Source organism: Larus michahellis, chromosome 1, assembly GCF_964199755.1.
Source record: "Larus michahellis chromosome 1, bLarMic1.1, whole genome shotgun sequence".
NCBI lineage: Eukaryota > Metazoa > Chordata > Aves > Charadriiformes > Laridae > Larus > Larus michahellis.
Window position 1 is genome coordinate 188,077,386 of NC_133896.1, and position 13,988 is coordinate 188,091,373.

At 37.9% G+C, this 13,988-nt stretch overlaps 1 protein-coding gene across 2 annotated transcripts in view; it reads right to left on the reverse strand.

Moving 5' to 3' along the window:
• Nucleotides 1–5,526: 5,526 nt before the first annotated feature.
• Nucleotides 5,527–13,988, reverse strand: part of SUGT1 (SGT1 homolog, MIS12 kinetochore complex assembly cochaperone) — a 29,976-nt gene continuing 21,514 nt past the window's right edge. For both annotated transcript variants that reach the window (XM_074564743.1, XM_074564752.1), the window contains exons 11-13: nt 7,768–7,858; nt 6,720–6,901; nt 5,527–6,075 (exon numbers count right to left, since the gene is read on the reverse strand). In XM_074564743.1, coding sequence (XP_074420844.1) covers nt 5,974–6,075; nt 6,720–6,901; nt 7,768–7,858 — 375 coding nt within the window. In that variant the 3' untranslated portion in view covers nt 5,527–5,973. The remainder of the gene's footprint in view (nt 6,076–6,719; nt 6,902–7,767; nt 7,859–13,988) is intronic.

Consider the following 13,988-nt stretch of genomic DNA (forward strand, 5'->3'; position numbering starts at 1 on the left):
AAAAAAAAAAAAAAAAAAAAAAAGAAAAAGGTTTATAACCTCACCCTTTTTGCTTACTTGCAAAACTCTGCAATTACTGGGATTGATCCTATTACATATTAAATCTCGAAGGAAGGTACTAAGCTGAAACACTCACAAAGATGGAATGACTTAGGATTTCTAGTCTTGAAAAACAAAGACAGAGGTACTGCGCTGCCTTCATCCACACTATACGTCTCGAACTCTACCACTGAGTTTATGGAGCCATCTACACAGGCTTTAAACACACAATGGTCCAATTTTTCTTAAGTTCAGTTTCTGGAGCATTCATTTTTGTGACTAAACAGCTCTTGAGGTGTTGCAAGCCCAGTAATGTTATTAACACTGCGTGACACACAGAAAAGAGGAATTAATTTGACATAATCGTGGCTTAAAGAAAATAAAGACAACCTCATGTGGAATGCTAAACTGCATATCTAAAAAGCAAAGTGTTAAATGAGAATAAGATGAGAATAGAATTCAGTATTTTGCTCTATTGTAGTTGTTGTTTTTTTTTTTTTTAATATAAGCTTCACCTTCCCCTAATCTGAAGAACAGACTTGCTTTGAAATATTTAAATTAAAAACTTCTTAAAGTGGGATTTCAAGGCCTGTTAAATTTGAGTTTCTGCTTTTCAAAATGAAAGTGACCTTGATCATTTTGTTGTTTTAGAAGTACATAATTCATATGCTTAGAAAAGTCAGGTTTCCTTTTGTTTTGTGTTTTGTTTTTTTTTTACTGCAGATTAAACAAATACATTAAAAAACAGCAACTGCCTTCTGTGCTTTTTTCAATGTAGAAAGTGTAACAGTACCTTTACGTACATGTTCAAGAACTGTTTGGAGAGGAAAACAAGGGGATCAGCAAGTGAAACACTGAAGGCAAAGAGAAGGAAATGTGACTGTATATATGAACTGGACTGTTGCTCTCTTGCATCTAAGGCCATCTTGAGGCAACCCATGACCTGCTTCTCCCTGTGACCCCCCAGTAAAAAAAAAAAAAAAAAAAAAGTCTTCAGAAGATGATAAAAAAACCCCAGTCTCGTAGGTGATTTCCATGTCTACGCATTCTTAACAAAATTAACTTTTTTACCAAAAGCTTACATGCTTTGTTTTCTATAGGCCCTCACAAAGCACGTAAGAAGTAAAAAAGCATCCTACTCATGGATGCATTAAACTGCCACGTACAGCATGTACATCTTGAGAACTCTTCTGTACGCAGCATGCCAAGAAAGCCCCAGTGATCACACGAGAAGCAGATACACTACTTACATGGTCTGTGACTAGTAAAATTGCCGGAACTACAACATTGCCTAAGTACTTCACAGAGGGCACAATTTACCCATTTCCAAAAGAAATGCAGCAAAATGCTTTCCTCAACTCATGCTTCAAGTAAGAAAATTTTTGTTTACCTACATATTGCATTCAAAGTAAAAAGTAAAGATCTCTTGCTGCGGCAAGGTTGAAAAATCTTATTTAAGTGCAACATCTAATTTTGAAGGAAACATTCTGAGGCGACATAGGAACAACAATAAAACCAATGATCCAACAGCATGAAAAGACGTAGCAATATTCCCTGCGGTGGTGGCTCAGGCTACAGTTCTAGCTATCCGCAGTGATCCCATTCATTTCTGTACAGCATTTACTACCAATGTTGAAGACAAGTCTTCCACTGCCACCACAAATATAATATCTTGCACACTAAAGAGGTTGTTACAACATGTCCGCATTTGGGCGGCTGGGGGGGGATGTTCCTGGAATCTGACCCTGTGCTAGTACAAATCAGTTCAAAACCATCCTTTGGCCAAAGTTTAGGCGAGGAGGAAAGAAAGAGGGATGAGCTTGTCACCAACAGTGTTTCCCAGCCACAGGTGGGTGGATGTTAGAGCACCACAACTCTACTATCCTTAATCACCCATGTGGTTGCGTACTAGGAGGATTAGGATGGCAGAGCAGATTAAAGCAGAAAAAGGGGATAAATACAGGCTGGTGGTAAAGAGAAGGAAAACAGCCCACAAAGCCATAGAATTAGAAGGACTGAAATCCAGTGATGGGAAGGCAGGAGGAGTATCTTTTCTGCATCTACAGCCCCTTTTTCCTCCACTTACAAGGAATGAACCTGAGTCTCCTCTCCCTTTTTCCTTTTTGACGTGGGAATCATCCTCCACTTGTATCTACACCAAGAAAGTAAGATGCAGCTGGGGGGCATAGTAGGGAGAGATCTGTCTGCTGCTTTCCATGTAACACTTCACCCTGCTGCAGCACGAATAAATTCCAAGAAAGTTTCAGCAAAGAACAGATTGATCACTTGTTCCATGCAGTGCAAAAATAAAAAAAAAAATATTAAAAAGTGTAGAGAAGCATAAAACTACAGTTGGCAAAGAACAGGCTGTTGATTGGCACATTGGGGTGGACAGAATCTCCGCTCAGAAAGGGCAAAAGTTAGACTACACCAGCAGCAGCACCATCTTCTGCTTCTGAGAGGCTCAACTGATCTTTTACAAACACTGCACGAATACCAGAGATGAGAGGCAGCCTTAAGCTACAACAGACAGGCATTTTCTATGACCCCCAGAACAGTAGCAGAGAGTAATCCCATCTGTGATATTAAATGGGAAAGCTACTATTACCTCTTGCTGTCCTGTTCCCGTATTTGCAACAAGACCATAAATCAGAGCACTGAGGTGAAACTGCCTTGGTCTTCTGTACAATACTATCTACAGATGACCAGAAGGCTTGGGGAAAAAAACCCTCAAGAGAAGCCTGAACACAATTAAAATATCATCCACTCTATCCTTGCAGGCAGTTCTCTGCCTCCAGCCAACTCATTGCCAGTCCTGCAACAAATTCCACTCATCCTCTCCCAAAGGAAATTCCCTTTGCCACTGGTACCCTTCACAGCCTCTATCCAACCTCCAAGCTCCCTGCTAGTTTTCTCTTGACCTAGGGCTTCTAGAATCATTCTGTGCATGTGTTTTGCCAAGACCAAAACATCTATTGTTCATAAAGCACCTTCACAACAACTTCATAAGGAGATTTTGACTACTGCTTTAATCCAATCCCTTCCCACCAGAAAAAAACCAACCCCCCTCCCCAGCCTCCCCCCAGTTCCACCCCCCCACAAGGTAACAAGGGCTGCCATTATTGGTTCACCTAAATTGTCAGGTGGAACAGATACAGATTATCTGTCAGTGCTCAGAAACATGCTGGAATTATGTTTAGACCCACAAACTTGGCTTACAGGATTGAGATGGACAGGGAGGTCTACCACTTGATTGCTACAAGTTTTAGCCCGAAGCTAAAGCATTACATTTGCATTACATATGCCTCAAGAGTACGTAAGTAGCAATGCATTTTATTTTACTTTTTGCCTTAAGCTAAGTGAATCGAGTCCTAGAGCAGTGAAACAGTACCCACTTAATACAAGAATACCCTGTGCTTATCTGACAAAATATTCCCATGGTCTTTCTGTAAGTGAAAGCAGACAGAGGAACCCCTACCGTGTTCCCTTCAGTAAGAAAGAGCAACTTGATTGGCAGAAAACATCCTCAAATTACTTTTTCATTTCTATTTAAGAGATTTTTATCTAGACTCTTCCCATAGCGAGTCTTTGCTAAGCACTGTTAAGTGCTCTGAATGACATTTATAAAGCAAGGCTGGCCGGGAGACAAGAACCCAATTTTGTGACAAAGTGAAGCACTCAGACATTGTCTTCCTTCTGCATTAGAAAGGAAGAAATGCCTTTCAGAGCATAAATAAAAAGCAGCAAAGCACTTATCCAGGAGAATCAAATTCAAGTCCCTGTTCCAAATCCAGTCAACTTCAATGTTAGCATCCCATATGGATGCCAAATGCTCTAGGTATTGAGCAACTAGTTACTCAGAATTCTCTGAAGGGCAAGAAATTTCCCACTGAAGATAAACCTTCACTGAAACATGCCACAAGTATACGCTTTGAGAAACTCTTCCAAGAAGCAGACATTGCTCAGTGAGAGTCAAGAGGTAAGGCACACACAAAAACCTTCCTAAATCCAATCCATCTCCCTTCATCGTACTCAAAGCCCAGGATAACATTCAGTTCTGAAGGTCATCAAATCCAAGCTTTGGAAAACATGAGTCTGTTCTGGAGAAAAAAGTGATTCAAAAAGAAATCCAAGCCTTGCACTATAGAATAATCATGACCTAAGTGCACCAAGAAACTGCAGCTATAAGACCGCAGTCATAGTCTACAGCTGCCAAGTATGATGTTCTGAAGTTCACAGATATGGCATACATCCCCAAACAAGCTCTTTTTAAGATTTGTGAGATTTTAAACCCTTGGTATTTATCTACTGCACAGGTACAGTAACAATACTAGGAAAAAAACAACCCACTGCACTTCCTCATTGTCACTCCAAAACTTAGATTCCTAGTCCGCAGGAGGAACAGAATACTTACTTTCTTCCTCCTTAGTTTTCAATCATCTTTTACATACATTTACTACTGTAACAGGTGCAGACTTCACTTGTCCTATTAAAACACCTGTTCTAATAGCCTTTATATTTTACCAAGCTAATCCAATTCTCCCTGCAGTAAAATAACATATCAAATACAAAGAAAACAGACAGAATAACAAACAATCTGGAAAAGCTTACGTAATTAGGAATGCAAGAAAAAGTAGCAAACTTAAAGCAGCATCCAATGGTTAGCAAGGAATGAAGTGGCTCCCAGGGGGCTGCCAATACTTGCAGTTCATGGGGTTTCCTAGAATCATAGAATATTCAGGTATCTCTGAATTCCCAAAAGACAGCAGCACGTGGAATAGGCATGTTTACCACAACTTTGTAAATTCATATTCCTTTCACAGAACCACAGAATGGTTGAGATTGGAAGGGACCTCTGGAAGTCATCTTGTCCAACCTCCCTGCTCAAGCAGGGCCACCCAGAGCCAGGTGCCCAGGACCGTGTCCAGACAGCTTTGGAGCATCTAAAGGCCCTTGCAGGCTTGTATTCAAGCACGGACGTTATCTCTTATGTTTCTCTGTTCTTTCGCTGTGAATACTGCTATTTAAAATTTGATCATGATGGAAAAGCTGAACTGATAGAAACAAGGATGTATGGGCTCTTTTCTAAAATATAAATGGTTTCCAGTATTCTGAAATAACAGAACTTCAAGCAACTGCTTGCTATCTTTGCTTTCAAGCAACTGCAATAGATCCTTCTTTTTGAATATAGAAGGCAGACAAAGGACCCACTTTTCTGTAGAAATTTCCAGTCACTACTGACTTTCTCCCTTCCATCGCATATGACTGCAGTTCAACCCATCACCCAGGTGGAAGGACTCCATAAGTAGAAATTTTATGTCTGCAACAACAGCAATCTCATCCTCTTCACTGAACACAAGCTTTGCTCCCACACACACCAGTTGCTTTTTTTTTTTAAAGCAGTGTATTCACATCCTTACCTATATGCTTTCAGTGATGCCCCCACTGAAAAATAAGATTACTAAAAATGAAATGAAGCAACTTCCGTATAGAAAAAGTTATATTTACAGTTTTATTTAGCAGAGTTAAAGAGCAAACAATTTTAACACTGTTGTTGAAAGGTGTTTTTACCCAAAGTTGCCAAGATCTAATAAGTTATTGAACAGAAATATCGGGCGTAAGGCAATAATCCTGACTAGCCCATTAGAGATCACACCATCCCCAAAGAGCAGAGCTGATAAAGGCGGTAGAAAATTTAGGCTGTGATTGACTCTATTTCCAAAAATTAGACAGAGATGATGAAAATAGGGTTCCACTCTTGAGTATATCTTTAACATCTGCAGATGAAGGAATTTCTAAAGCACGCAAAATGCAAAGACAATTCCTGTTTCCAAGGGAACATTCAGTGCTTTGAATCCAAGAATGCTATGTCCATACACAGTGGTCAGTACATGACTATGGCAACACATAGATGGTAAAAGATTAAAAATAGGATTAGAATTTTTTCCATTCCATGTCATCAGGAGGATTTACTTCTACCTTCCTTTTACCAACGTCAGACCAGTTGGTGCTCAGAACTGTGCCTCCAGACTCCATCTGCAACATGAGAGAAAACTTGTTTAGTTTGCTAGAGAAATTCTAGCAACATAAAAGCCACATTTCTTATAGCAGATTAACAAATTCTGAAGAAAGGTGAAGAATTTAGCTTCAAGTAGAAGCAGCTTACATAGGAATTCTGTGTATCAATAGAATAAAATTTGACAAAGCTGTCATTCAATAATCTTCAGCCCAACAATACTTGGCCACAATGAGACGTTACTTCACTAACAAGAAGCTTTTAAAAGGTCAGTCAGGTTCTTGCATACATGGGCTACAAATACAAGGAACTAGATATAAACAATTAAAAAGTATTCGATCCCTTCATTCATGGCAACTCTTCAGGCTCTGGATGAGTCAAACCCTGTATTTCCTTTGATAACACTTATTGAAACAAAGAGATCACTGACGAAGCACAAGCTTCAGTGAGGCACAAACTTGGACTTAAAGAGTCACATTCGTTAGTGTACAACATTGTAGCTTTCAGCGAGACTCATTACACCAATAGCTCTGACAAAATCACTGCCATTCATTATAGGCCCAAGGCTTTGGTAGCCAGAGGCTTCCCAGTTCATGCAAAGCTTAGTAAATTGTGTCAGCATGCAGTTACACATTTTTTTCAAAGAAAAAGAGTGAAGACTTACAAACGATTTGTTCATGGCACGTTTCACTTCATCTGTACCATCTGAATAAATCTGCTGGAAGAGTTTATTTAAAGCAGCGTCTCCTTCTAACTTCTCATTCTTCTCCTCCTCTTTGATTTCAACTACCAGTTTGTCCCAGTTCCTCGTATAGTGAGAGGATGATGGATATAAGTGCTGGGTATCTGAAAACAGAAGTGTTACTTAACTAAGCATTTTCTCACGACTTTTAGAGCAGCAGAGAACACGTAGATATATATGTATCCGATGAATCAAGAGACAATAATGGAACATGAATCCGAAAATCCAAATGGATTCTTCCTTATTGATATAAGCATTGCAGTAACAAAAATAAAGGAAATTAAGAAATGCTACAGACTATGTTCAGCAGCTGCAAAAGTTTACATTTAAGTAAAGTTACATAATTTAGTTATCCAACAACAAAGTGGTGGATAACAGCAACGCAAATAATTGAAGTCAAAACAAGGCAGAAGATATTGGCTGACAGTAAGAAAACAAACAAAAAAAACCCCAAACCAGCCATCACCCTAGAGACGTAGGAAAATTTGAGCTAAATTTCAAAAAATATCTGAAAGCAATAAACGAGGAAGTTCAAATTCTCTCAAAGACAGACTGTTAATCTGTCTTGAAAACCTGCAAAAGTATTACTTTAAGAGCGATGGAATACTGAAGTAAATAATAATTAATTATTTAAGCAACAACAGAGGCATTACAATGCACAGAACTGCAAAACAGTGACCAAAACAGATAGCAAACAGATAAACCCAGAGGAGTTAATGACAAGCATATATCCTTAACAATCCATAGATTAATGGAAGTTATGACTAAATTTAATACTTAAGTTTTAGTAATGCCCTGCAGACTTTTTCCTGTCAATTCTTGGCAGCAAAACCAAGGCTATTAAGCTTTTCATTGTAAATATGAAGCAGTGTTTTTATAAACAATATTTAACACAAAAAAATATTATTAATAACTGCAAGTAACTTAATACAAATAAACCATTTAATACTTAATAGTTCAGAGAACAAACCTGGTGTAAATTGCTTTAACTTAAGAGAATCTCCCTGCCCCTCCAGCTTCTCCCATCTTACAGCCTCCGGCTTCTTCATTTTTATCTCAACCTACAAAACACAAGACAAAGAACATATTAATCCAGATGGCAAAGAACTCTGCCAAATAGGCTTGAATTAGTTGGATCCTGTCGCAGTAAGAAAATAAATTTGCTTTCAGAAACACAGTCTCTAATATGAAACCTGTATTTTAACAAAATTTACCCACCTTACAAGATGAAGTTACATGACTTCAAGTCACAGGTCAACTAAGCTCTTATGTGGCTGCATAGCTCTTGTATTGGACTTTTACCCTTTTGTTTAGTACCACATACTTCCTTTTGCTTACTATTCACTTGGTTCTTTTTGTAAATTATGGTATCCCAAAAGTAATGATCAGTCCCAATGTCTCTCTACTGCCAGGCACCAAAGTATTATCTTTCAAGCATCCCGTTCTTGCCAGCCAGCTCTAATAATTAAACAGTACTTTTGAAGGACTGCAAAATCCAACTTTATCTAGGTTTACATTTCATCCACCAAAAAAATTCATATTTTACGTGCAGTACATAAACCAGAGAAACATCCTGGGACTATGCAGATCTTCCCACTGGAGAAATTCAGAAGCTGTATTAATTTGGTTCAATGAACACACACTGCTATGGAGAAAACTGTCTAGTATTCATTGACAAAACTGGCAATTAAAAATAGATATGGTTGCAATTATCATAGGAGATCACAAAATTAAGTGAAGTATGTCATGCCCTATTCACAACTACACGTAATCCCATTAGACAACCATATTGAAATGTTTTTTCGTAATTAACCTTATCCTTTGGTTGCAGGGTTACAAAGTTGCAAAACAATGTCTGCAAAACAAGGACTGTCTAATGTCACTCCAAACAACAAATTCACTTAAGAAAATGTCACAAAGTTCACATGACGCTATTAATTAACTGAAATCAGTGCCTGCTAAACTTCAGCAGTTCCTTATTTGTGAGCAGCTCAGCAGAAGTGAGTTCTTAGCTCTACCTAAAGCCATTACAACCTGGGGATCCCTGCAGACCCAAGAACAAAGGCACCACTGTACAAGCCAACCGTAGACATCCTAACAGCAAGCTCCTCGCACAGCATCAAGTTGATCTGAAACTTGAACCTTACTTAATCCATTCTTCAAATCAGTCACTGGTAAGCAACAGACTGAGATACCTTATAAAAATAAAGAAATGAGCTCATTTAAGGTTCAAAGCTTCCATGTGTGCAATCATGATGCATTTTAAGAATCAGAATATTTAATTACGATTGCTTCTTTTTGTATTTTTCCCCCTGGGGAAGCTACCATTTCCCTAGGCAACTTTAAATACTTTTTTTCCATCACTAACTTGTAATAACTGAGAAAAACAAATGTTTAAGAAATGAGGCATGGAATGCCCTTCAAGGCAGGGAAGAGTTTCAGTAAGTTTTTAAGTCCAACACCCACATGCATTTGACTTCCCACTCCCCATGTCTGTTGGATTTCCAATGTTTTTAGCAACTTTTTCAGTAACAAATTAAGCATCAGTTTTTAAAATAGTGCAAGTCACAGAACCAAAAATAAACAAACAAAATACCGTATTACTCTAGTTGCTCAAACTATGTCCCTAAAGAAGGCCTGTATTCCAGAGTTTAATATTGCAATCTGTAAGGATGCAGATTCTGTTCAAACTATGCAGAAGCAGCACTCAAACTGTGACAATGGTTAGTCTTCCGTAGAACTAAACAAGTCAGCAAAGGTTCCTTCACTGAACTCTTCTAAAAACACTTTGGAAATTACAACCTGAAAGTTCATTTTTGAACACCTACACTCATAAATCTAATGCTCTGCAATTAGCTTAAGGAAGCTAAAATATTTGTATATCTAAGACAAACACGTAGTTCCACGAGTGCCAGAACTACCAGGGTTGGGTTTTTTTTCCAATGGATTTGGAGCTCATGAGTCAAACATTTAAGTTAATTAGCCACTTACAAAGGCACTGATTTGAGTATTAATTATAACTCATTTCAACCTGAGGAAACTGTACGACCAATTCATTTGTACATTTCAGTTGAGCATACCCCTATATGATCTATTTTTAAAAAAAAAAAAAAAAAAAAAAAGAGAGAGAGTAAATGCTTGATACTGAGACTGCTCAACCCTATACATCTTCAATTTCTCTTCTGTTTGTTTCTTCCTTCACTATCTGCTCCTATCTCTCACTTCAGGCTTTCCACCAGTGTCTTTCAGTATTTCAAATACAGACTATTTCATCCACACCAAGAATGACCTCTAATGCAATGTAACACTTGATGGGAACTCCTAAACATGGACTTTTTTCTTCTCAGAATAAAACCCTCCTCAAAGAACGCTTATAAAGACCTTTGGCTATTCATCAGAGCATTCTGCCCACGCACAAAAAGAAGAAAAAAAGGAAGATCTTTACTTCTGCTGCTCCAGTAATCCCCCTCTTTTTTAATCTGCTAGTTCTTACATTTTCGTCTCTGAAACTGTCCCTAAGATGGTACTAGATGACAAACATCCCTAAGGAAAAGGAAATGCTACAAACTAATTCCCAGTGCAAGATGCAGATTTCTTAAATCTAAACCATTTCAACCCTGCCGAGCTAGAAGTATAGACAGCTGAAGAATTGAGACAGAATGTATTTATGACATGATTAAACCTCTACCCCATCTACTCCATCCACTTCAATTGAAGCTACTCATTAGGCAAAGTGGCAGGCAAGAGCAAAACTAGGGAAATCATTAGCTGTATACCATTATACAACCACGTTTTCCAAAAATATAAAGCTATAAAATTCTGCCTGTGAAGGCGCATATTTCTTCAACTTGAGAGCTTTATTTGATCTAAGGAGAAACAAGTTTGCAAGTCCCAATTATGCACACAAATGGCAATAAATGCATTTTAATGAACATTTTAAAGCAGATACTGATAGCTATCACACAGAAAAGTAACATCAGTATGGACATTTGTGTCATATCTAACACACAAGTAATGTTAGCTTTTTCCTCTCCTTTGAAAAAAAATTCAGTACTCAGGCAAGAGAAATACATCAACACTTCGCCAACTACTTTGATTTAACATTTATATTTCATAAAATGTATGCCTGTGTGCCTCCTGCCAACTTCAGAATAAAAGACAGGAAAATTTTATTGCAAATTAAATGCTTTGCATGCCACTTAAGGACAAGCCTAATTCCTCAGCCTCCACTTGTAGCTCATGCCATGCAGCCACCTGACCACCTTGGTAGCCCTCCACTAGGACTTGCTCCACGTTAGTGCCTTTCTTGCACTGGGATGCCCCAAACTGGACACAGTACTCCAGATGTATGAAAAGTTCCAACGCAGAAATAATCCACCTTCTGATGTAATTTTTAAACTGCTAGTATTTCAGGCTCAAAGTGAGCAAAGCAAAAAAGAAAAGAAACATGGAATTTTGTCAGAGTAATTCATGCACTATTTGTTTGAAATACCATCTTGACAGAAACCTACCCTTCTGAGAAGAGGGTCAAATGGGGGACTCATCATCTACAAGGAACCCGATCCTCAGTGAAAGGATACAGAGAAGTTTCTACTCACAGAAGTAACTGATTTTTTAAAACCTATCAGAGATTTACACAAGTTTGTTTGCAGCTTAATCCAAGCACTACCTATCAGAAAAGATGCCACAGAGTTGCTCTCAAAAGCTATTCTAAACTATTTGTTAGTATAAGAACACAAAACCCCCTTACTTTAAGAATACTGGCATAAAAGAAGATTTAATCCAGTTTTAAGAAAGAATTTCTCCCCTTAGTTACAGATAAACACAAGACTAGTTAGCCAACATTAATTTCCTAGGTAGAAGCTTACTGTTAAAAAGCCTAAATCTTCGATGAACTAGATTTCACTTGAACTTACTACGTTTTGGGACAGGCATTGCCAATTTAACTGAGAAACATTAAAAAGGGAAAGAAATTTTACCTTCCTCCCTAGAAGAAGATGCTGGTATACACTGATGAGTTACAAGAATTTCTGTTTCTGATTTCTACTTCTTTTATATTTTACAGTCCATGCTAAGGGAAAGTTCACTTACCACTGGCAAATTTGTGTCAAGCTCTGATCAGATGGATGAAGGAAATCAGAACTGGCAAAGATTAAGCAGCAGTTCAGCCATTAATTTTAAGATGCATCAAAAAAATACCCTTTTAAATTGTGATGTTTTGCTATAGCAAAGACACGAGAATTCAGGGTTTCCAGTCAACTACTTGGACATTTACTGAACTACTGACTGCCTTGTCCAAGTTGTAAATTTTAAGTGTTTAGAGTTGTAATTTTGCAATCATCTCATGTATTTTGTAATCTAAATTTAAGGGTAGGACAAAACAGCACTATCTTCTAAAAATGTATGACCTATTCAAACTTACCTCTAAGATCACATGCACATACAGTTTTGTTATCTCAGTTATTCAAAGACCTTTTATACATTGCTTGAACTAGATGATCTGAAAGGTCCCTTCCAACCTAGGCAATTCTATGGTCTTTGGTCCATAACTTTAATAAAGTATACTAAGATGAAAACAACTCTTATTTGTTTTCACAAATAAGTGAACATTAAGAAATTTATTCTGTAGCAAATATATTGCAACAGAAGGGATTTAGTGGACACCTTTTAGTTTCTTTGCCAGCTATGTACTATGGAGAACTGAGTGGAAAAAGGTCAAAGTTTCCACCTTGCTGATATTACACAGCAACCACTTGTTAAAATTTTGAATTTTACAGAATGAGCTGGCAATACTGATCATTTTGGAATCCTAATACTCTTTCTTAGTGCTTCCTCAATGTAAACAATCGCTATTCCAATAGTTCTTCAATCCATCTTCTGTTAAGACAGAGAAAAACCCTTATGCATAGTTTTCCTATATGTATTTATATAATGCATGGGCACTGACTTTTATGCTTGTTTAAAATATAGTTCTGAGTATTTACAAGTTTAAATCTGCCCCACACCAATCTGCATTCATAAGAAGGAAAAAAAAAATCAAACTTATTTTCAGCCAAATAAATATCATGCCTATCATTGGGATGGTTTCTTTATGGTCTAGCCAGGAAATTGCTCCAACTAGCCCTGCCTAAGAGACACAAGAAATTTCAGAAAAGTATCCAACTCGTATCTTAAATATCAGTTTATAATTTACAGAAAACACTCAAGAATACATACGGGAGATATGAATCTGCATTAAAGCCTCACAGAGAAAACAAGTACATGAGAGCAGGGAAGTCTGCATTGAAGTGTCTGCAAGCAATTTAATGAAAATATCCAAAATGAGAAAGTATCTTTTAAGGATCGGAATGCAACGGTAAGAACCAACTTCAGTTAAAATAAATCTGTTCCTCTGTTTATCTATTTGTGTACATTCGCCTCTGAATAGAGACTCTGACGACAGTCCAAGAGTGTTTGAAACAGTTTCACTCTTTGCCTCTTCCCAGAGTTTGCAAGGCAAAATGTTGGTCTGAGGAAAATAAACATTCCACTGATGCGCACTACCATATTCTTGGCATGAAGCTGCTGAGAGCGTGCTTCTACTTCAGACATCTCTATTAAGTAACAAATGTCAACTGTAAAAGAGGCTGAGGATTTCTAACGCCTCCCCTGTTTGCAGCACAACTTTACCCCAGAACTGTCCTTGAATTAGAGATCAAAGAAACCACTTTTCCAAATGGCTCTAAATTGCTGCAAGTCATTGCTTGCAAAAAGCCCAAACCACTGAAAACTGAAAACTCACAGTAATTGTCCCCAGACCATTTGTGGATGCAAGAGCAGAGGGGATGAAAAAGACAAAGCACTATTTCAAGTTTCCTTCCAGTTCATAAGCACACGTGCTAAAAGCACATACTCGTCCTCATGCTCCTCTTCTAGGTCTTACAGAGAAGAAAACCCTGAGCATCACCTAGAACATAACAGAAGACTGAGAGAAGTGCTCACGTTACACAAGTTTCCAACAGAACACGGCAGAATATTCCCCTGGAATCCCCAAAACACTGACTGATAGACTGAATAAAAGAAGGAAAAGAAAGCAAGGCTGATTGTGCACAAAGAACTGTTTCAGAACATCAGAAATCCTTACACTATTTATGCATTTCTACTTTCCTGCCGTATTTTCTGGACAGAGACAGATCAGATAGCTTTGTCTTA